The sequence below is a fragment of the Siphateles boraxobius genome, unplaced genomic scaffold (genome assembly GCF_051911475.1).
Source record: "Siphateles boraxobius isolate OS27281-9 unplaced genomic scaffold, OSU_SipBor_1 35, whole genome shotgun sequence".
Lineage (NCBI taxonomy): Eukaryota > Metazoa > Chordata > Actinopteri > Cypriniformes > Leuciscidae > Siphateles > Siphateles boraxobius.
In genome coordinates, this window is record NW_027508975.1 from 3,252,466 (window position 1) to 3,276,320 (window position 23,855).

At 37.0% G+C, this 23,855-nt stretch overlaps 1 protein-coding gene across 1 annotated transcript; it reads right to left on the bottom strand.

Moving 5' to 3' along the window:
* Positions 1–271: 271 nt before the first annotated feature.
* LOC143702296 (immunoglobulin superfamily DCC subclass member 3) lies at positions 272–22,602 on the bottom strand. The gene is made up of 14 exons (XM_077195985.1): positions 22,433–22,602; positions 15,365–15,676; positions 13,860–14,004; positions 13,652–13,782; positions 13,299–13,436; positions 12,547–12,705; positions 5,921–6,086; positions 4,783–5,033; positions 4,335–4,499; positions 3,856–4,044; positions 2,569–2,685; positions 2,366–2,492; positions 1,616–1,751; positions 272–708 (listed from the first exon to the last, which is right to left on the bottom strand). The coding sequence occupies exons 1-14, from the start codon at positions 22,476–22,478 to the stop codon at positions 619–621; spliced, it is 2,172 nt and encodes a 723-aa protein (XP_077052100.1). The 5' UTR covers positions 22,479–22,602; the 3' UTR covers positions 272–618.
* Between the last annotated feature and the right edge of the window lie 1,253 nt (positions 22,603–23,855).

The window sequence follows — 23,855 nt, forward strand, 5'->3', positions numbered from 1 at the left end:
AAAGCAAGGCCACGTTATTAATCTTGGTATATATCCGAGCTAAGGCTAACAAATGGAACAAACCTCTGTTCCCTGTAATCATTTGAACTGAGAATATAGCTTGTTTTGTAAATCATGTAGTTCGTTAAATCGTATGTTTATCTTATGTATATATTGTATTACCACAGGACGCATTGCAAAGGGAAGTTTTGGTTTTAGCAGAAAGTCCTTTGGTAATAAAATACAAAGTGGTTTTGGTATCATTGTTTGTTTTGTTTGCTTCCATTGTATATTTATGCTCAGAAAGAGTGACGTAAAACTATTTGCAACTTAAAAACAGTGTACAGTATCTCCTAAGGCTCTCATTTGGTGTTTTTGTGTGGACACGTCGGCATATATAGATTTTAAATCAGTGAAGCTTTGGTTCTTTAGGGAGGAAGCAAAGAAACAAATGGGACAGGATTACTTAAACTCAATTACAGTAGCAAAAATCTATATGCATTTTTGTAGATACTTTACACCCTTCAACAGTAGCAGCAGTTTAAGTGTCGGCCAGGGCATGATAAATATGGATTTAAGGGGACTTTGATGGGCAGGCTAGGCAGAGGAACCACAACGAGCGAGATCAGTGAGGCAGTGCTAGCCTGTGCCTGTGGCTGTGCCGGGCAGACTGGACGGGTGCTGCTCAATAAGAACCTGGCATTGGGTCTGGCGATCTATATTAGGAACCTGAAAAAGAGAAAACAGCTTTTAGTATGTTATGCTACCTTTTTAAAAAAACCCTGACAAGCAGGGCAGACAACTGCAGTTTTCCATTGCAGTGCACTCACTGAGACCCTGTTTACACCTGGAATTAAGATGTGTTTTGGTTGACCGGATCACAAGTAGACGAGGGACCCGTTTACACCTGGTGTTTTAATCTGTCTCTTATACCCACTTTCAAACACTTCTGTCCTGATTTCTTTAAGGGAAGGGGTCTATGGGCAGGCAAATGTATGTTTTTTTCCAGATTTTTTGATCTAATTGATGAATGAAGCTCAAGCAATTTACATATGAACGTACCCGGAACGTACAGAGAGCAGGAGCTTTCATTTCTGCACTGGCGGCCGCAAAACCTCACTTAACGTTGTGAGTTTGTGTTAGAAATCAGGAATAGTGAGATAACATTGTGCTTGGTACGTTTTTCATCTTCAAACCAAACTTTTAAATCCCGTCTAGCTAAAACGCTTCCTATAATGTTCACACATTAAGTCAGTCGGTGGTCTTTTGTGTCTGTTTGAACACATTCGACCACATGAGCGTTTACACCTGTACACCATTTACACCTGTTTACCATTTACTTACACCATTTACACCTGTATTTATCATCCACTTGTGATCCAATCGCATCAAAACGCATCTTAATACCAGGTGTAAACAGAGATGCTAAACCTAAGTATTGTTACTGATGATATAAACTCTGTTAACAGACAAGAAAATGTGCAAAAGTGTTTTGGCAGCAAAACAACCTTCCTGCTGATCAAACTGGTGAGTCACAATCTGTAAAAATAGACAATCTGCAAAAATAGATCTGCTAAAGACAGCTTATTCTCAGTTTTAATGCACTGAGAAGCTAGACCACAGATGATAGTCTTACCGGAGGAACTAATTCAATGCCTTGAGCAGGCCGTGTTACACCCTCTTTTGGGATGCCATTGCTTTGAGAATGGTGTCCTCCATCTTCGCCCTGTGGCACCGACCAGCTGTCCTGAGTCCCTTTCCTACAGAGGAAACTGAGACACAATTTAAATGCATTTATTATGTGTATTTGATATGTATTTATATCATGTATTTATTCAACTACAGAAGTGGTCAAAAGTGATGTCGGGCCAAGAAAAATTGACATCTCTCATCCTTTATTCAAATATTATTAAAAAATTGTTAAAGATTTGTAAGTATATTGCTAGTTGAGATTAGAGTCAATTGTTTTATTTGTGATAACACAATGAAACATGCCAAATTGTGTGACATTAAATTATTAAATTATGAAAACCTACAAAAACAAGAGAGAACCAACGATGTATCAATGCATGCCTTTTCCTGTGCGCTTTTTGTTTTTCTATGCTTTTTTTGTTTTGTTCTTCCCTCATATATAAAAATATAAAATATTTTTCTTATATTTTAATGGAAATTGTAAAGTCATTAAAACACTACTCTCTTTTCTCTCTCTCTCTCTCTCTCTCTCTCTCTCTCTCTCTCTTTATATATGTACTTATAGATAGATAGAATTAATATTAGCATTATATTGGTATGTATTTATTATGCTTATTTTAATATTATTATATAAGATATTTGTAAAATTTGTGCATGTAGTTTCATGACATCATCTAACCAAAAGCTCCATTACCTGCGCCGATATCCGAACATGAGGAAGAGCACGCAGAAAATGATGCAGGCCATGCCGATGTGGATGCCAATCACAATACTGCTGACCGAGCTCTCTCCACCCCTGCAGTTACAGTGAGTTTCCTCTCCTGAACCACAGAACATGATCATTATACAGTGCACTTAAAAATAATGAACATATGTGCCAAAGCAAATGCTGTTTACCTGCTCTGGTTTTAGCACTAGTTCCGTCCTCAGCCAGTGACACGAGTTTCTTTGAACAGTCACTGTCTCCATTGCCATTGTAGGCCACCAGTTTGACTTCATACACAGCGCCGGGGTCTATGGGGTAAAACAACATCGGTCAGTATCGCACACACTGCAAATCAATCAAAGATACACAAGCATTTGTGTCTTGGTCTAACACGCATACATTGAGCTGGTTTTGCGAGCTGGTTTCATAGAGCTATTGATCAGCTGAGTCATGGGGATTGAGGTCTGGTGTAAAACCTACTGGCTATTATGCTCCTTCTTTTACTTTGGCGCTTTTCTTTGTACATGATGTACGATCTTGCTTTCAACATCTCAATTTTCACTCCTTTCTGAGTTTCCTGAAACTCACACTTTTTCACGTATATATTCTTAGAGGAGTGTTTGTTCTCTAGCACTATATACTTTAGAACATTTTAACTATCACTCTACAAACATAATGGCTTCTTCAGAGGTGCTGAAACAGGTCATTTATACTGAATAGTGAAGCGAGAGAGTTTTCAGTATAAAACGTCAAAGTAAGCAGGGGTAGATGGTATCTGATGGCTTTTTTGTGCTGATTATGTGGGAAAATTCTACAGGAAGGTGTAACAAAATAAGAATTGCATTGTACTAAAGTACAGATAGCAATAAAGGTCTTGACTTGAAAAGTAGGCCTATTTGTACACTATTATTATTTTACTTTTTGATGCCAAACAACCAAAAAAAGTGGTGATCCACATTTGTCAGGGACCCCCTTCCAGACTATATATAGGTATATACAGTATAAATATACATTTTCAATTCATAAAAAGACATGTTTTTTTTTTTTTGCTAAATTAAATAATTGGCTTTTATTTTATTTTTTTACAGTTATTAATAAAACAATAATAATTTAAAATAAACTACTTTATTTATAATAAAATCGTATCTTTTTCTCCCCAGTATCAGAGTAATGTTATATAAAACTGAAACACTTTCAGATTTTGTATTGCTCTTTTCACACTACATATAATTGCAAAACAGTTTTAAGGTTTACTTTGAAAGGCTTAAAACACGCTTTGTAATAAAAAAAAATCTCAAATTTTCTGCAGATGCAATGAGCCAATTTGAAAACCTCTGACTAAACATTTATTTCAAATTCATGATTTTAATTGCATTTGATAAGAAAACATCAAACCGTATGGCGTCTACAAATATATATTGGCTCTATTGTTGCATGCATCAATATAGTTTACACAAACAGAAACCGTTTTCCCTCACCAAGATGAGAGAAGGTGTGAGCGTTAACATGGTATGGCAACTGAATCGGCCCCAGGATCTCTCCATGAGGAACCCTGCGGTATGACAGTCGGAAACCCTCCATTTTCCCAGGCTTACTGGGCAGCTCCCATAGGACCTGGACTGCTGTGCTGTTTATTGCTTTGGTGAAAAATGTAGGTGGACTGGGCACTAGATGGGAGATAGAGAAAGAAAAAACATTATAATCAGCTCAGAGGAATAAGCAACACTGTCAAAGTTCATTCTATTGAAGTGAAAAACATAAGGCGGGTGGGCAAAAAGGAAGCCATGCTCAAACATCTGTGACAAAACAGGGAAAGGATATATGTGGACAGAGGGAGCTAAAAAAAATGCTGACGTGGTTCAGAGAAGAGACAGCTGGGGAGATGGAAGAAGAGTTTAAAATTGTAGTGACCTAAGCAAAACATGAACCAAACAGCACACAGTGTGTAGCTACATACCGCCCCCTAGTGTTGTGGAAACAACAGCGCTGGAGCGTTCACTGGCACCCAGAGGAGAGTAAGCCTTCAGGTAGATGGAGTAGGTGGTCGCAGGTTCAAGGTTTGTGAGGTCATGCTGAAATGTTGTCTTACTCACTGCCTCCTGTAGTTCTTTACTCTCAGGCTCTGAAAACAAAAGTGTCGTGCATTAGCTATTGGTTGTATGGAGTTGGGGTAATTTAAGCTCAATCTGCTGTGACGTCACAGTCATGTTGCATTGTGGTTTATGGATCTGCCTGAATAGTAAATATTAAGTAGACTCAAAATCGAGGGGTCGAGGGTCTGTCCATTTAAACTTCCTTCGCCAACTTGATGAAGTTGATTCCCTCGAGGGGAAGTGCCTAGGGAAGTTTGCGAATATATGACTGAAGTGGAGTTTAACGCAGCCCAGAACTCCAGAGGCACTTACCGCCATACTTGCGGATGTGCAGCACGTATCCGATGATCCCGTCTGTGATTTCAGCCGGCGGCTGTGTCCAGGAGAGCTGCAGGGTGGATTTAGACAGAGCCGTGGCCTTCAGGCCCTGAGGGGAATCGGGCAGCTCTTTGGCCAGGGAAACAGCCAGGCGAGCGCTGGCCTGGTTAGTGCCGGCTGAGTTTTCAGCGATGCACTGGTATATGGCCTCGTCCTCTGATGTGATGCGAGTCACGGCCAGGGTGCTAAAAACATTCAAAATTATTTTTTAAAAATCTATACTGTGAATTTAATGAAAGCTGTTGTGACTTTGTTAACATTCACAGATGTTGCACATTACAATTTGGATGACAGAATAAAAAACAGGTGAACACTGACATCTAGTGGACAGAATCGATATTTTCCAGATATACCAGATATTTTCAAAGGTAAATGGACCCTTAATATTTTCTTATATATTATTATATTATATTTACAGGGTTCTCAGATGCGGAAGTCATCATAGTTCAGTAAACTTCTATAGTAGTGAATGGGAGATGACTGCAAATATAATTTTCTATTACCATTTGCTCCAATAGCAAAGGAAAAAATCCAAGACAGTGTTTCCACGACTTTATCAAAAGAGGGAAAAAATATTGAGAGATTGATTACGTTGGTCAGAAGAGAGAAAGATGTGGTCATATTTGCCGTCACTCCCTCAGCAGTTTGTATTAGAAACACAATCCCAGCAGGTTTAATTTTTTTTTTGTAGAAATATAAATGTGTATTCAATTTTTTAAACATGAAAATACAAGAAATCTTTACTTGATTAGCAATGTTGATTACTGTGGAAACACATCATCACAGTCTGTGAAAAGGGTCCATAAAGCAGCTAAAATATTGTTTTTATATTGTTTTCTTACCAAAAAAATAGAATTAAAAAATTAAATTAAAAATACAAAAACAACAATAAATTAAAAAAATACAAATATCTAAATAGGCATCTAAATAAAAAAAAAACATTTAAGATTTTGTTGTTGTTGTAATTTGTGTTTATAGTATGTGTATTCCTGAAGGTTTTATGGCTTAGTGCATTTCAGCAGTAATTTTGTGTATTCCTGTTGCAATTTGTGAGTCTCCTAACTGTGTGTACCTGTTATTGTTGGTGAGTTTGACATTGTCACCAGGCGTGAGTATCTTTCCATTCTTCAGCCATATGATATGAGGTTCAGGAACACCCTGAGCCACACAAGTGAACACTGCACTGCCCCCTGCTGCCTTAGACACAGACTGCGGCCACTGCATGAACTCTGGAGGAGCTGCAAAGACCACGAACACGGAACAATTACAACTATTATAGAATCACAATCATACAACAACAAAAAAGACACTAATTTATTTAGTTAATCAATTTAATAATGTAATTAGTGACACTTTATAATTATAACACTCCATTAGTTAACTTTAGTTAATGGATTAATTAATTAGCTAACGATATAAACATATTTATAATGCATTATTTATTAATCTTTGATAATGTTAGTTAATACAAATAAAACTCTTCATTGTTAGTAGATTTTATTTCTGGTCCATTAAATAAAATGAACACATACACATTTTGATTTTAATAAAGTATTAGTACATGTTGAAATTAACATTAAGATTAATGAATGCTGTAAAAGTATTTTTCAATCTTAGTTCATGTTAATGAATATAATTTACTAATGTTAACAAATTAACCTTATTGTAAAGTGTTACAATGTAATTATATCAAAACCAAGAGAATTGATATGATTAGCTTTAAAATGTCTGTTTTGATATAAAATAAAAATTTCAGTTATGAATGAGAAAATATTACACAGCACACACAATATGATACAGAGACAAAGCTCATTTCAAATGAGAACCAGAGATACATTTGATTAACATCGAGACATTCATACCACTATATGACCCTTATAAAATGCACTCAATTCAAAAATCAGATCTTGAACTTAAACTCTATTTTTGTCTATCTTCCTAAATGAGCCCCGCAGCCGCTCGTCTGGCTCAGCATCACAGATGCAGGTTCATCGTTCCGCTTGACACGTCTTCAGTGTCCGCACAATGCCCATGCATATATGTAGAGCTCTCCAGACCCCAGGACTATGCATCTCATTGATCTACTGACACCACCACAACCAAACACCCCCAGACCAAACCCCTTCTCCCTGGGAAGAGGGTCCGAAGGGCTCTGTGGAGGTGTGGGGGGTCATAGGTCAAAGGGAACCCTATTTCAATAGAGAGCTATTAATCAGGCACCGATCTTTAAAACAGCGAAGTTGAGGTCAACATTTTTGAAACGGTTGGACAAAAATATAGATTTGGCAGATCAATAGGAGCCGCACAGAAGATGTTTAATTGGGTTTCACAGCTGATTGTTGTTTTTCATCATTGTGCCTTGAATAATATCTAAAATTGAATTAAAAATGAAAAGATTTCTTTTAAAATCTACTTCAGAATCAATTGATAAGGAAAGTAAGTAACTCTAATAGATAAATAAATCAAGAGCAAAAGTATACTTTTGAAAAAGATATGGGCACCTCTAAAAAAAAGAATATAATATAAAACAAAGAAATATACATTAGATGAATTACTTTTTTATATGACTCTTCCTCATTTTTATTTAATTAATTAATTTATTAATTTATCATTATTAGTAGTAGTAGTAATTTTTTTCATTTGATGTTTAAATGATAATATATATGTATATATAACTGAGGTTAGAATACCATAACAAGATATCAAGCACCACTATAAAAACATAAAATGCATCATATGTGTCCTCGTAAGCCTGAAATGGGTTCATTGGTTCTGCTTAGACATTAGGGTCGTGGTGAGAAGTGGGAGGCGCTGGAGGGGTGTGTTTAATGAAACTATAGCAGGGCACAATAGGACGGAGGTCACTTCAGACCTCCAGATGCAATCTGAATGAACAGCGGTGTGTGTGTGTGTGTGTGTGTGTGTGTGTGTGTGTGTGTGTGTGTGTGTGTGTGTGTGTGTGTGTGTGTGTGTGTGTGTGTGTGAGGACGGGGTGTCATTCATCAGCCATGTCACTGTGGTTCTCCTCTCTCCCAAGAAGCACTTCACACTTGAACCTGAGTAGAACTGTTGATGAATAGACATCCTTGAATAGAAATGTTTTAAACTGAGGACGGACTAAATAAAGGCCTTGAGAGGGATCCGATACATGCTGCATCTGTCTGGCTGATATACACAACTGGCCAAAAGTTGGGAATAAAGATTAATACATTACAATTTCAAAAATAACTTTTTTCTATTTTAATGTATTTTACAATGTGATGCAAAGCTGAATTTTCAGCATCATTTCTCCAGTCTTCAGTGTCACATGATCCTTCAGAAATCATTCTAATATGCTGATTTGCTGCCCAATTATTATCAATTACTTGTGCTCATGTATTAAGAATAGTTCTTATTATTATCAATGTTGAAAACAGTTTTTGATGCTTAATATTTTTGTGGAAACCGTGATACTTTTGATCAATTTAATGCATCCTTGCTGAATCAAAGTATTAATGTCTTTAAAAAAAACGTACACTAAACTTTTGAATTGGAGAGTATCACAGTTTCCACAAAAATATTAAGCAGCAAAAACTTTTTTCATAATAATCAGAACTATTATTTTATTCAGAAAACTGTTATTTTAAATTGCAATAATATTACGCAATATTACTGTTTTTAACTGCATTTCTTATCATACAGCCTTGACAAGCATAAGAGACTTCTTTCACAAAGATTTATTTTTTTAAATGTAAAAAGTGACTCCAAACTTTTGACTGGTAGTGTATAATTAAACTATTGTAACTTTGAGCAGTTGAGATTTATTATTATTATTCCAAAAATGATGGGAAATCAGAGCTACTTTGCACCATGTTATTATAATAATGTTTAGCTGTGGTATAATAACCATGAAACTTGTTCTTTTAGCAAAAGGTTTTCACATTATAACACGTGTAGTCAAAAGGAATAATCAAAAATGCTCTTGTTCTATTTCCGTCAGGCTAAAGCATTTATATGGCATCTTAAAAAGAAGAATTAATGTTTTAGTCTGACTGAAATGAAACTTCTTAATTACATGTAAACAAACAATAAAAGTCAGAGCTCACGCACACATAAAACATATGCACATGTCGATCTGTGACTGATTCAGATGGATTTATAATTTCATGACATGCAATGTCCCTTGCCTGCAAAGAGGAAGCAATCAGAGCACAATTAAATAGCAGCATCATCTTTTGGGGTCTGTTTTTCCCTCTAACAACTAACCAGCTGCGTCTTTACAACCAGGGTCAACCGACAGCATCAGTGTCCAATCCATCTCATGTATTGATCAGTTCTTCTTTTAGCAGGTTCTCAGATCCTGACCTTGAATCTGATCGGCTGGCTATTCCTCCTCGTTCATTTAATTCTGTTGTGTGACTTATGCAATCAGTTATTATTTTTGAAAAACATGGCTGCCTCTTGATGTGTAATACTTTCAGACGCATAACAAAATGAACTAATTCTTGAGAGCAATCACTGGATTTCAAGCCACGTGTAATGACTTATATCAAAGAGCTCCATGTTCAATATGAATGGCTATTTTTGCACTTGCTATGATGTGCATGGCATACATTTTCAGGTTAACTTTAACTTAAAAAACACTTCAGCTGAACCAGTCAACACCCTTTCATTTTGTCATATTAAAAATAACCCAGGGTGAAGACTTTGGAAGGGGTTCCCTCGACACAAAGATGTTATACGGTCAAAGTCCCTCTCTTGAACTTCGTCACCCGCTGCCTGACCACCAGCTGGAATGAGAAAAACTGCCCTCATAATGCTATGGAAACAGTGGGGGAGGGTCAAGAAGGACCATTACCCATCCTCATTTGAGGACTATCCATTCTGCTTGCCCCGCCCTCACTGCTTCATCACCTGTCAGTCAGAGGAGACTCCGCCCCCTCTCTACTAAGAGCTTCCTAGGCCAATGTCAAAGGTGAGAAATGAGAGGGCAGAGGTGAGAGGGGATACCTCGCCCCTCCCAAAACACACACACACACACACACACACACACACACACACACACACACACACACACACACACACACACACACACACACAGAGACACTCACACACACACACACACACACACACACACACACACACACACACACACACACACACAGACACTCACACTCACACTCACACACACACACACACACACACACACACACACACACACACACACACACACACACACACACACACACACACACACGCACACACACACACCATCACACACTCTAGGAAAACTGCTCTTTGCCTGTCTATCTATTCTTTTGTTCTATTGTCCACATCCTGGCTCCGCATCTGTCCCAACCTTCACGGATGTGTGAAAGTGCAGACTTCACTTCCACAATGAGCTGAGAGTCTGGAGGAAAACAACCTTTCATAAATAGACCCGAACTTGACTAGGATGTGCTGATTTTACCTTTGTGACAGGCAGACAGACGGACAGACGTTATCAGATGTGTTGTTCACACAACAGGACTAAAATATCCATAATCCCCTTTCTGCTTCTTCTATTGAATTTCTATACTTTTTTGTCAAGTAAAAAAAAATTATTCATAATATATTAACTAAATAATTAACAATATTAATACATTTTACAAATTGTTCATTGTCAGTTGTGTTAATGGTAACAAATTGAACCTTATTGTAAAGTGTTGTTAATAAAGCATTTTTGAGCAATTCCTTGGCATGGATTTTCATTTCTCTTTCTCGTTACTCTCAACGGATTTCAATTTGCATCACTGATCTGACTTCCTTCACCAGGCTTTTCTCAGGGTGTGTTGTGAAGGTTTTTGGTTTCCATTTTGGCAAAATAACCTAACCTAATCCCTTTGTTCCCATCTTACACAAAAAGCGGATCAATAAATGAATCAATACATTCAAGATTACCTCCCCCAAATGGCTTCACTGCCAATTCTGTTGTAAAAGACTGATATAGGGATGAGTATTGATTGATCAGGCTTAAGCTGGACATTTGGGTCACAGATAGAGAAAGCACACCTGGGTGCAATTCCAACAACAATTTAACAAATGAACAGATGCATAAGGACAAGAGTACAAGAGGATAATCTACATAATCTCAGGAGCAGATATTCAGTGCTTTGAATATCTTTTTCTGTCTCCTGACCATCACTTTTACAGTGTAAGATGTTAAAAGACATGATTATGCTTCTGTTCAGATGAATAAGAAGCATAGATTTTCACAGCTACTGACTGTGTGGTATTAAATATGACTTTTGTACTTCACTCTCTCATGGATGATTTACCCATTTGTTCTCATGTTGTTTATTCCTAAAGACCCCCAGTGTGCAGCTACTTTGAAGATAGCCAATAAGAGGAGCATATATATACCTCAGGGATATATGATCAGGTTGAATGTAGGACAGTAGCAGGGTGATGGATGAGCTTTTTCATTGGGGTGTTGAAGGGGGGATATCTCCTAACAGCTGACTTCATTACCCAAGCTATTCCTCTCAAGCCCAGCTGGACAGCACCAGCAGGCCTTTATTACCCTAATGGTAGTCAGAGTCCCAAACCATCAGACCCAGTACAGAGTGAGTGAGAGAAAATAACAAAAAGGGCAGAGAGAAGAGAGGGAGGGCCTGGATATTGACTTCTGCTGTGCTGACCAGTCAGCTTCCGAGGGTCATGTTCAAAAACCAATTCTGCTTGATGCCTGGTCATCATAGCACTCAAAAAAATGCTTCATACTTTCATTATACACACACAAAAGATAATATGCTTGCTATGTTGTGCTCAGTGAAGTGTGCAAATAATAAGATTACTGTAATAGTGGTGCTTTGTGAACTTGTGTCACAACAAATCAGGATTAAGCGGTGTGGGGTCAGCTATTACTTCCCCTATGAGTTTGGACCATTTATGAAATACTGAAGCTAAAACATACACTTCCGTGATTTAATGCACTACCGTTCAAAAAAATATATATTTTAAATAAATTATTATCAAGGACGCATTAAATTGATCAAACTTGAGAGTAAAGATATTTATTATGTTACAAAAGATTTCAAATCAACCCTGTTCTTTTGAACTTTCTATTCATCACAGTTTCCACATAAATATGAAGCAGCACAACTATTTTCAACATTGATAATAAGAAGAAGAAATGTTTCACCAAATCAGCATATTAAAATGATTTCTGAAGGATCATGTGACACTGACGACTTTGTAATTGTGAATAAATTACATATTAAAATGTATTAAAATAGAAAACAGTTATTTTAAATTGTAAGGTAATACTTGTTTTCCATGGTCCACTTTAAACATCCTACCAACTATAAATTACTGCAACTACATGTCAACTAGCAGTCATTAGAGTATGAGTAGACTGTCTGCTTAATATCTGCTAACTGTTTATTTTGATGCTCCTCAAAAGACATTATACTGACTAGAAGAAACTTTGCAATGTCAACTTATTCCAAACCCTAACCTAACAGTCTACTAATACTCTAATGAGAATTATTTGACATGTAGTTTCAGAGTAAATTATAGTACGCAGAAAAAAACATTTTAAAAATCTTACCAACCCTAAAAATGCCAAAATGAAGAGAAATAATAAAAAGTTTTTTAAGCCTGAGTGGAAGATGAGTCCTATTTGTCACAAAATAATATCTTTGGATTCTATTTCTATGAGAAAGCCAGTAAGGTTACCTTGCACGACCAGCCTGCCCAGAGCGGTACGCCTCATCCTGGTGCCGGGCCGGTTGGCAGCACACACATACACTCCAGAGTGCTGAAGGGAGACATCTGAGATCATCAGGTTCCCCGTGCCCAGCACCTGTATGCCCTCCACTCCGATCGATCGGCCATCTGTTGGAAATGGATTATGAGAAGGAAATTAAGTACGAGGAGAACAGAACTAGAGAACAACTAAGGGTGATCACACTTGCAGTTTGTTTGTCTTGGTTCTTTTAGTCTGGACCAAAAAATAAAAAGATACATTTAGCCCTGGTTCGCATAGCGTTCACACTGTCTGAACCTAAATCTACAAAATGAAAACGTATAATTCGCGACGGAACTTATTGAACATCCAAAACAATGCTGTGCTGGACTAAATTAACTGAAATGTAATGGATAGCATCGGGACTATGACGAGAAGAACCAGGTTTTCTTTTTATGGACATCACGTCCTGTTTTTGCTTTGTTTACATGTCTTTGGTTCGTGTTGCGTTCATATTTCAGTCAAACCGCACCAGAGTTCGACTGGAAGAGGGCATCCACCTTTTCAGGGGTCTCGGTCCACTTGTTTGGTGTCACCAGGGTCTGAATGACAACGTTCACACTTATTCAAATGAACCGCACTAATAGAGCAATCGCACCAAGGTTCGTTTTAATCGAACCAAACCTGCCAAGTGTGAACACACGCAGTTTTCCTTGGACAGTTTAAGTATGTGGATTCCTACCAAGTCTACTCCAAGACACAATCGGGCGAGGGTTTCCGGTGGCGATACACTCCAGGATGGCGGTCTGATGGACGGTAATGGTGAGGTTCTGTGGGCCGGACAGGATGAATGGTTCCTTATAGGTGCGAGGGACACCTCCTTAGCGTAGAAGAACAAATAAAGAGATGATAATATTAGGATGACATTTGACATCATGACATTTGAGGTAATCAATGTTCTGGTTGTGTCCTTCATCAAACCACATGTTCAATACAAACATAATTTAGGCCTTATTTACTGGATGAACAGAGTTTAAGGTTAAGGTTATGTACATGCAATCTGGGATGTTTGTCAGATCAAGGTTGACTACTGACCGGTTACGTTCAGATAGGCTTCATGGCTGTGGCGGGTGTTGGCGATATTGGTGGCGACACAGCGGTAGACGCCAGCGTCTGATTTCTTAACTCCTGTAATCTGCAGAATACCCATTGGGAGAAGTGTGTACCTGTGGAGTAAGAGCAACACGAATGAGCAATTTTGAGGAACAAAATAAAGAAAGACTGTTTACGAGGACCATGTTACCTGTCATCAGAGGTTCTAAGCACAACACGGTCCTTCTCCCAAGTGATGTTGGCCTCAGGAATGCCATTGAGCTGACACTGGAAACGTGCAACACCTCCCTCATCTACTGACATGGACTCTGGATGAGTATGGAATTTAGGGAGAGCTGTGGGACGAAGAGAATTGAGGGAGATATATAATAATAATCAATTTAATAAATATAAATAATAATAATATCAGTTGGGTGAGATATGTTCTATTGTATATTCTTTTGAACGTTCTATTCATCGAAGAATCCTGATAAACATGTATCTCAATTTACACAAAAATATCAAGCAGCACAACTTATATAACATTGATAATAATAACCAGAAATGTTTCTTGAGCAACAAATCAGCATATTAGAATGATTTCTGAAGGATCATGTGTCACTGAAGAGAAGACTGGAGTAATAATGCTAAAATTCAGCTTTGCATCACAGGAATAAATTACATTTTTTAAATATAGTAAGATAAAATAAAAATTTGAATAATACTTCACAATATTTGTTTTTACTGTATTTTTTATCAATTAGATGCCGCCTGGGCAAGCATAAGAGACTTCCTTAAAAACATTTACAGAATAAATACTTAATCATAAATATATATAATTTTATATTTACATAATTTTATTATATATTAAGCATAAATGTAACAAAACTGTGAGGTTTGAGGGTATATTCTCTTCATGATTTTGCGTGCCAAGTAAATGTTTCCTGTTTTGAAGATATTTATATATAACATTTGATTATTTTCTATATATTTCCTAGATAAAAAAAAACAAGATTTATTTATTAAAAGGTTATTTTGTGGTATGAAAATTATTCTGGTAGCATTTTAATTTACAGTCCCGTTTCTAATGTACATACTATATACTTATTGTAGTAATTACAATAACTTGGTAATAACTAGTTACTAGTCCAGAACCTACCCTTAAACCTAATCTTAAACCATGTAGTTACCTTATATTACTCAGTACTTTCTTGGTCAGTACACTGTGAGTACATTGCAAGTGCACATACTGTAAAAAATATTTTTTTCTTTCACATAAGTGAAGTTACCATGATAACTTGATATTGGCTTCTAAAATGTTGTTTTCATTGGGGATGTAGGATGAGGGGCCAAGAGCATTGTGGTCTTAATAGCCTGGTCATTCATATAATCAATAGGAAGGGGTGTTAGAAGAAGGGCCTCCCAATGAGAGTTCATTGCCATGGTAACGTAGTACCTTCCAGGGAAGCATGTAGTGACAACTATAATTCTACAGGATTATCACCCACCCTACTGCTTTTATAGGACCAAAGGGAGAGCCGGAGCAAGATGGGAAAGAATCGAGTAAAAGCAGAGACAAGGAGTAAGTGGACGTTGATGCTGCCCCTATGTCACTGTATTTCTCACATAAACAATTAAAAGTATAGGCAAAGCATAAGATTTCATATCATAGTGAATTATTTCATTAGCTGCCCATGTTTCTCCTCAGACACTCACATGCGAGCTGCACACGGGCCTTGCGGCTGACCAGCATGCCGTAGTGGTTCTGTGCAGCGCAGTAATACTCTCCAGCGTCGGTCGTATCTCCATCCCGTCTCTTCTGGAAGCTGCGGATCAGGAGTGTGCCGTTAGATAGGATCTTCGCCCGGCTGCCTACTCCCGGAAGCAGCGGCGCTCCGTTCTTATGCCACGTCACCGTGATGGGACCCTCGCCCTCCACCCTGCAGTCCAGCATCAACGGCCTGTCCCGCACCGCGATCACATCACTGGGCTGCGTAAGGAAAGCCAGCTCGGATCCATTACACAAACCTGAAAGTGAGAGAGCGATAGAAGATGGGTCAGAACACAACTGAAACAAACCCTAAAAGATAAAGATTGCATGCAAGTAAAGGGTAGGAAATGAGATTATAATAATAGTGTGTATTAAATGATGATATATAAGAAGAATGGTGACAGGTTTAAAAGGCACTTAATATTCAGCAATATTATCAATTTGACTGCACTGAAACTAAAGAATAAGAACTAAACTGAGCTGGATAATGGCATTGTCTTCTGTAAAGATGCTTTATAGTTGAATCGATGCTGTTTCATAATTGATGAAATCTGCAAAATGAACTGAACTGAGCTGGATATTGACACTATTACCTTTTGTAGATGAACTTAGTTTGCTTCACAACTAATGAACATTGCAACATTCACACTGATATTGAAATAAATGTAATCAACACTGAACTGAATAATGGCACTATTGTTTTTTTAGAGCTGCTTTGGAGCTTAAATTGTCACATGTTAAATTCATATTTGTACATTTGCAACATTAATACTGTTGGTTTCTTGTTTATACCCGTGAAGCTGCTTTTGAAACAATATTTATTGCATAAAGCACAATAGAAATAAATGTGACTTGACTTCTATAGACATTAAAGTTAGCATCATTTTTAGCTAGTTTTCCTTTTGAGTTTATGATACGCATGTTTTTGTGTTTGTTGCATATGTCTGTGTTCTTTGTCACTTCAAGACTCAAAATAAAAGGAAAAATGCCAAAGTGAAAGCTCAGACACTTTCCATATCCAAAAAAAACTGCATTTGTGTCTCAGGACTGACGTCATTGTGAGCTTTACAAATCTAAGGATTTCTGCCTATTTACTCAGTATCATCAAACCAAACCTGGTCATCACAATAGAGACAAACGCAATGTAGCAAGTGAAGCATAGAGAGCTGCGACAAAGCCAGAGTAGAAGGGATGGAGAATTAGGGTGAGTTATGGGGTCAAGTTAGAGGAATCTCTTTTAAATAAACCCACCCGGATAACAATAGGCCTGTGACGACACCCAAAAACACAACTCTCGGTAACCACCAGGAGCCTTCTGCACCTCTCTCAGTCTGGACCATCTGCCCTCCACTTATACAAACCCCCACCATCCCAAACCCCCCAGCGGTCACATTTTCCTTTCAGTCTGATTCCAGGGTGACTTTCCCATGCCACTGGCTCACCCCAGTCCTCTCTCATTGTCAACTCACTACATGGCCATTCCACACGTCTTCTGTGCTTTTTATATGGAGAACTCCAGACCTAAAGTGACCTTTAACGTGACCTCTGGAGATGGCCGGTGTCTCCAGCAGCTGTTATGTTAAAGAGCACAAGTCTGCTCTTGAACTTGCATAAGATGAGATGTGAAGTACCTTCCTTCAGCATCTGTTAGGTGGATATTATAACCTACCCCCCATTCAATATGCACTAAAATATAAAAATTTCTGACCACTGGGTTCCTCGAACGCCACCTGCACTTGATCATGACAGCCAGAACATGAATGTCAAAAGAGACTAAGAGTCTTAGTTATAGGGATAGATTTTTTAAAGTCTCACCTTGTGTTTTTTTGGACCCCATTGGCTTTCATTTTATGGACAAAAACAGTTCCTTAAAATATGTGTGTGCAGAAGAAATAAAGTCATACAGGTTTGGAATATCACAAATAATGACATAATTTTCATTTTTGGGTGAACTATCCCTTTAAGTGAATCTAGCTGCTTATTATTTGACTTATTTAGATTTGTGTAGGTCATTTAGAGCTGTAAAAAAATATGTGTAATGCTTTTAGGGATGTAAAAATATATACTACATCGACAATATCTGAGAATTTAGCATTTATTTTACATATATAGATATTGGTGTGCTAATATTGGATATTTAATTGTGCATTTTTACCTTTAGATTACCATAAAAACACTCTAACACAATCTAATAACACTGAAATTTATCTTTAGCAAATCTTTTATTTCATAAAGTACATTACAATGCTGTGGTGACTAAATTCACTTTTAGCTTTTAAAATTATGAGAATTTTAGATTTAGGTTTTAGATTTTTTAGTATAGAATGAAAGTTTCTGGAAGTTTTGGTCCAGAACTATAAGAGTGTTGTTTCAACTCTAATAAGGCTGCCTATTTAGAGTCCAAACTTTAGAAAACCACTGCTGCAAAATCTGACATTAACAATGACAACATGACCATATAAGCTCAAGCATCTCTTGGCATCATACCTTGGACAATAACAATACTGGAGTCCATAAATATAAAGAGCTATAAACTAGTCTTCCACTGAAGGGAATATCTGGGATGCTCCTTTAGCTCCCAGTTAACTCACACACTGAGCAGATGTAGATGGGACGAGCCTGTCTCTTCCTCTTTCAGTTTTATGAGGGCTAGCTTACATCTGACCCTTCCCTGGCTTACTGCACCCGAAGTGTTAATGAAATTCAGAGGTCCCAAGGGAAAGGGGGGTTATGTCACACAAGCTGGATTCAGAGATATAGAGTATAACACATGGGCCTAAGCAATAAAGGTATTCTTGGTGTACTAATATAATGTAATACTTTTGCTTGATACATTCAATTGAAAGGAAATGTGATAGAAGGGATGTAAATGGACTTGATCTTAAACACTTAGAGAACAAAAAAAATGTATTAATATACCATTTTTGTAAGAAAGAGGTTTTATGTTTCAGCCCACCTCATAATGGAATCTATGCATCTTTTAATTAGAGAAGTTTGTCATTATACCACACTATTCGAAGATCTCCATGGTCTCCGCAATGGTGATGATGGTGCATAGGGTATGTAGATTACGAAGCCTAATAACCCTCTACAACCTGCATGAGACCCGGAGAGAAGTGTGATAAGGAGCTCAAGTCTGGGGATAATTCAGATAATTCAGATGAGAAGTGGATAGAAATGGGGTTTTGGGGGGATTGTAGATGATGAGCTGAGCAGCAGGAGACCCACACCCATCCCCACCCATCCCCACTCCTTGAGCTGTGACCTCGGTCCCTAAAGGGTCATGAGAGAGTTGGTGAAGGGTGGATGAAAAACGTGGGGCCTAAGGCACACAGCCTGTGTCCAGTCACACACACAGTCCCAGCCCCCAATTCGGGCCATTGTCCACAGACTAAGGTTGGACCTGAACTTCACAAACTATTGTTGGAGGCCAGACATTATTCTAATGTCCTTCGTTGCTAATCAGAGTCTCTGAAGGGTCAATGAGGCAAAGATCTGTAACACTCTCACCATCACTTTAACTTACTATACATATAATATAATATAATATAATATAAAATAATATAATATAATATAATATAATATAATATAATATAATATAATATAATATAATAGTGTGTATGAATGAAAATGTCCTGTATTAAAACTAGGGCTGAACTTACTTGATGAAAAATACAGTAATATTGTCTACCATTTAACATAACTGTTTTCTATTTTAATATATTTTAAAATGTAATCTATTCCTGGGATGGTAAACCTGTATTTTCAGCAGCAGCCAAACTGTGGTACTTTCCCCCCCACAATTTTATAATGAATAGAACATTAATTTATTTGAAGCAAAACTTTTTTGTAACATTGCAAAGGTCTTTATTTTTTGATCAATTTAATGCAACTAAGTATATATATATTTTTTAAGTCTTACTGAACCTAAACTTTTGAATGGTAGAGTACATATATATAAATCTGCACAGGTCTGTTTTATTAGCTAAAAAAGAATTGAGGCAAAAAATAGTCCAAGGATTTAGAACTGAAAACTACAGAGCAACAAGACTCTAATATTCTAATATTTTAATGCTCATTATCATTTCTATAGCCTACGAGTCTCTGCTTTGTCCAGAGAAGATTTTAGCATTACTAAAACTGCCCTGTCACTTTAAAAAAAATGTGATAGGCTATATGCCTTTGAAAGAAAATCTTTATGCATATGAACATTCACAAATTCTTCTCGCTCTCTTTTTCTCCCATTATATCCATGGCAGCAGCAGGAGATCTAACGTAAACAATAGCTGAATAACTTGGGGGAGGAATTGTAAAGAAGCTGTGTGGAAAAGGGGGATCACGCTGCTCCGGGTGGGCTTCTTTTGACTCCATAATAGGAGTTAAATTCTTCCTGACTACAACAGCCACAAGCTGTCTGCACAAACACTCCTTTGTGTTGGTCATTTGAGACAAAGTTGTCTTTTGTTTAAACACTGATTGCCATTGGGTGGCATATGCCAAGTTCAAAGTCATGCAAACACACTTACATTTCCACTTAAGAGGAAACAATCCCCTGAAGTTTAACTCCGCCCTCCTTATTAACCAATTAGCTTTTTTTGTGCTCTACTTTTCTCTCTACAAGTATCGGACTCTTAAGATGCTATTTTTCAAACACATAATGGTACTCAACCAAATATATGTCTTTCTATTAATTAGATCATGTCTGTAGGTCAACAGCTTTTATGATAAAGTCTTTCTCAGGCACGAAACCTTTGGGTAAAATCAATAAGCAATACGCTCCAATTGCAGGGGGAGGACACCCCGTCACTATGGCCTCAGGTCTTTAATTATTGAGATAAGGACCAGAAGGGGGTCCAGGGCTTCCATTAAGCCAATCTTATTAATGGAGCAAACAAGGGTTAAAATGTCCCTCTGCTGCAACAGAAGTTTTAATGCCGCTGTTAGTTCCTCTTTGGCTTGATGAACCCTGATGATTTCCTTTAACTGAACCACCGAAACTAGTTTTAAGGCCTCTATAAACAAACTAATTTTGTGGCCGATTAGCCAGCACTTTGTATTACAGGTTATTACGGCAGCTTCATTACCGCGAGGAAAGTGGATATTGCTTTAATTAGAGCAATGAATGTACAGACTGAAGTGGCTCTAACCTGAAGTCACTCACAACTTCTGTGGTGATCCAATGGAGATGGAAGTTTATTTGAGTATGGATTTAAAACTCCTCCTTTGTAGGAGAATCTTTGTGAAGATTCGGTCCAGAGCATGATTTGCTTTAGCAGTGATAGAGACATCGGCCACCCACTGCAGTCTGTGCCCTGTATGTGGATTAGCTGGATGGGTGTCTTGTCAGAATTAGCTGTGTTTTCTAGGGAGATGAGGAGTCTGTGGCAGGATTATTCAGGCATGCACACACATAAACCTCCAACAGCTTTAAGGCGATTTTAAATGTATCGCTGCTTCGCAGTAAGGCTGGAGCAGTGTTATGGAGATCAGGGTGTTGGGGTCAAAGGGGGTGGGGAGAGGTGGCCACTTTTGTCTCCTTGGCTCTCTTTTTCGCTCCACCCGCTTTGGACCGCTCCGCTGTCCACGAGAGAGAGCCCAAAGGTTAATACGACCCAAGGTCACCGCAGCTGGTCATCTGTTTCTCCCCCCCTCCTCCTCCATGAGACTCCCAATCTCCTTCTGTTCAACTTCCCGACTATGTTTATTTATTATTCCACAGGAGATTTATTCTAAAGAACGCACATGATCTAACCTCATGGCAATAACATCTGGTTTGAAAATAAACTGTTTTGATCCTAAGTCAAGTCATTTAGTCTCTATATTAATATTCAACTTGAAGAGATTTTTGTTTCTTATAAAAGCGTCAATATTTGAGAAGAAAAAAAGTTTGATGCAGGATTTATATAATTGCTCTACTCTGATAACTTATATTTTTATATATATTATATATTTTATATATAGCCTAACTATATATTTTTTTCTGAACTTAAGATTCACTTAAAGAATAAATTAATAAGATAATCAGATCATACAAATTCAACCTTTTTGCATTGTGATAAAAAAATATTCAATTTTTCTTTTTCATATTCCTTCAACACTATATTAAAAACGTTTTTTTAGCATTATAGCAAAATCTTGGTCGCCATCCATTTGACTTGTCATTTCTACTTTATTTTATGGTTTGAATTTAACCAGAAATTAAACTTTTTTTACAGTGACTGGTCATAAAATTAACTGTTAGTTGAATACAAACTATTGGATTCTGATGTTAAGTGAATGGCTTTAAACACATTCAACTAAATACAAAGCATCTACATAATTATATTCTATTCATCAAAATTACAATTTTAATATGTTAAAATACGCTGAAATTTCCCTATTAGGTGAGAAACACCCTGTGAATACTAATTTAACAAAGAAAACAGCATAGAGCTGGAAGAAGTAACAGCTGAAATTACTTTTATGAACTTTTAAAAGATGCTTTGTGCACCAATAGCTTGTCCTGCCTTAGTATAATGAAACTCTACAACAAGAGTGTTTAATGTAGCTAAAGGCAAAACAAAGCAAGTAAAATATTAATACATATTAATAATGTAATATTTGAATTAGATTCATAATTTATTAATTTAACGGACTTCTGACATATAATTTAACATATTCAATTTTATATATATATATATATATATATATATATATATAGACACACAAACACACACACACACACACATTACATTACATTCTTAACATATATCCAAATAAGAGAAATCAGACAGTTTGCTAGTCGTAGTCTCTTCAGAAAAAAAATATTCTTTTGATACAGAACTCAAAATATGATATTTAAATCTCTCTGGTCAAAGTATGCTTCTAATATTTTTTATTTTATTTATTTTTTAAGAAACCCCATGGAAAGCAAAGTGCACACAAATAGGTGAATAACATTAGTAAACAAAATGACTAAAAAGCACAGGCTACCATATCTTAACCATGTAAAAAATAAACAAGTTTATACTCACAAGAACCAACAAACGTCAGGTAAGTCAGTAAAATCCGTGGCTTCATTTTCCTGTGTAACGTTAAATCCTTTCAAAAAAAGAAAATGGAAACAGGTAGACGACTTCTTTGGGGTTAAAAAGAGCTTAAAAAGTAAACAAGAAGAAAATATATATCTGCTAAATGTCTTTGTATTCAAATACAAATCGTAAACTGAGTCAACCTAGCATAACATCGTTACTTTATCACACATTAAGAGCGCTCCAGCTGGGCGCTGCTGGTCACGTCCACGGACACTGTGAGAATATCCCGCGAGCAGCTTCAACTCAGCGGTGAGCGCGAGCTCATTCATTATTCATGAGATTGTTGTTCACGAGACACGCGCGCGGTCACTACACGGACGTTGACACGCGCGCGCTCACCGTCAGTGACAGGTGGCTCCTTGATGAACCAATCATTAAACGAGCCGCTGTCTTTGGAGCGTTATGACTGATGTATATGCAAAAAAAAAAAACACACAAATTAAACATAACTTTTACTCATAATGATCATAGTTGGATATCTATCTATCTATCTATCTATCTATCTATCTATCTATCTATCTATCTATCTATCTATCTATCTATCTATCTATCAATAGGCCTATTATTCATTAAATTACTAATATTATTTATTTAGGTAACCAATTAAAATCAATTCATTGTATTCAGAATTACAGAGACTTTACAGTGTTTTATGTGGCAGTGTGAACTAACCTCCTTATTTTGTTATCCTCATTGCACTTTTAGCCTGCCTTACTATTTGAGTAAACCCTTCTCACCCGGTCAGATCTAAAGAAATCATTAAACCCTGGAAAACACCCAACACAGTGATTGAATTAGCAGTGATTAGCATATGAATCAGTAAATGAATAGATCTGCATGCTAAGTAAAGTGAGTTGCCTGCCCAGCATCCTCTCTCATTATAGGACACTAATTGAAAGAAAGTATGAAACATTTGAACAGGCAGTGCATGTGAGAAACTCCAATTATAAGACACACGCTGAAAGCTCACTATTCAGTCACATAACAAACTCTGTTTTCATATGAAGACAATGAAATAATTCACTAAAATGGAAATCAGTGGTATATCTGTATTATGCATGTGAAAGAGCCCATTAAAATAATTTATAGGACTTTAACAATGTTACAAGAATGAGGTCGTGCTGTAAATTTAGCAATTAAACTTTTCTTAATTCACTGAATATTGAGAGGGCTCTAAACATCTGAACCAACTACTCCAATTTAATACAATCATTTTCATTAAAAAAAATTGGTGATGGCTGAATTGAAAAATCACCTAAAATGCTCAGTTTATTTCCAAGTCTCCAGATGTTCATGTGGTCTAGACTTTTTGGGCCTACAGTACATTGTTTCTTTCACAATAAAATATAGTGATGTGATATAA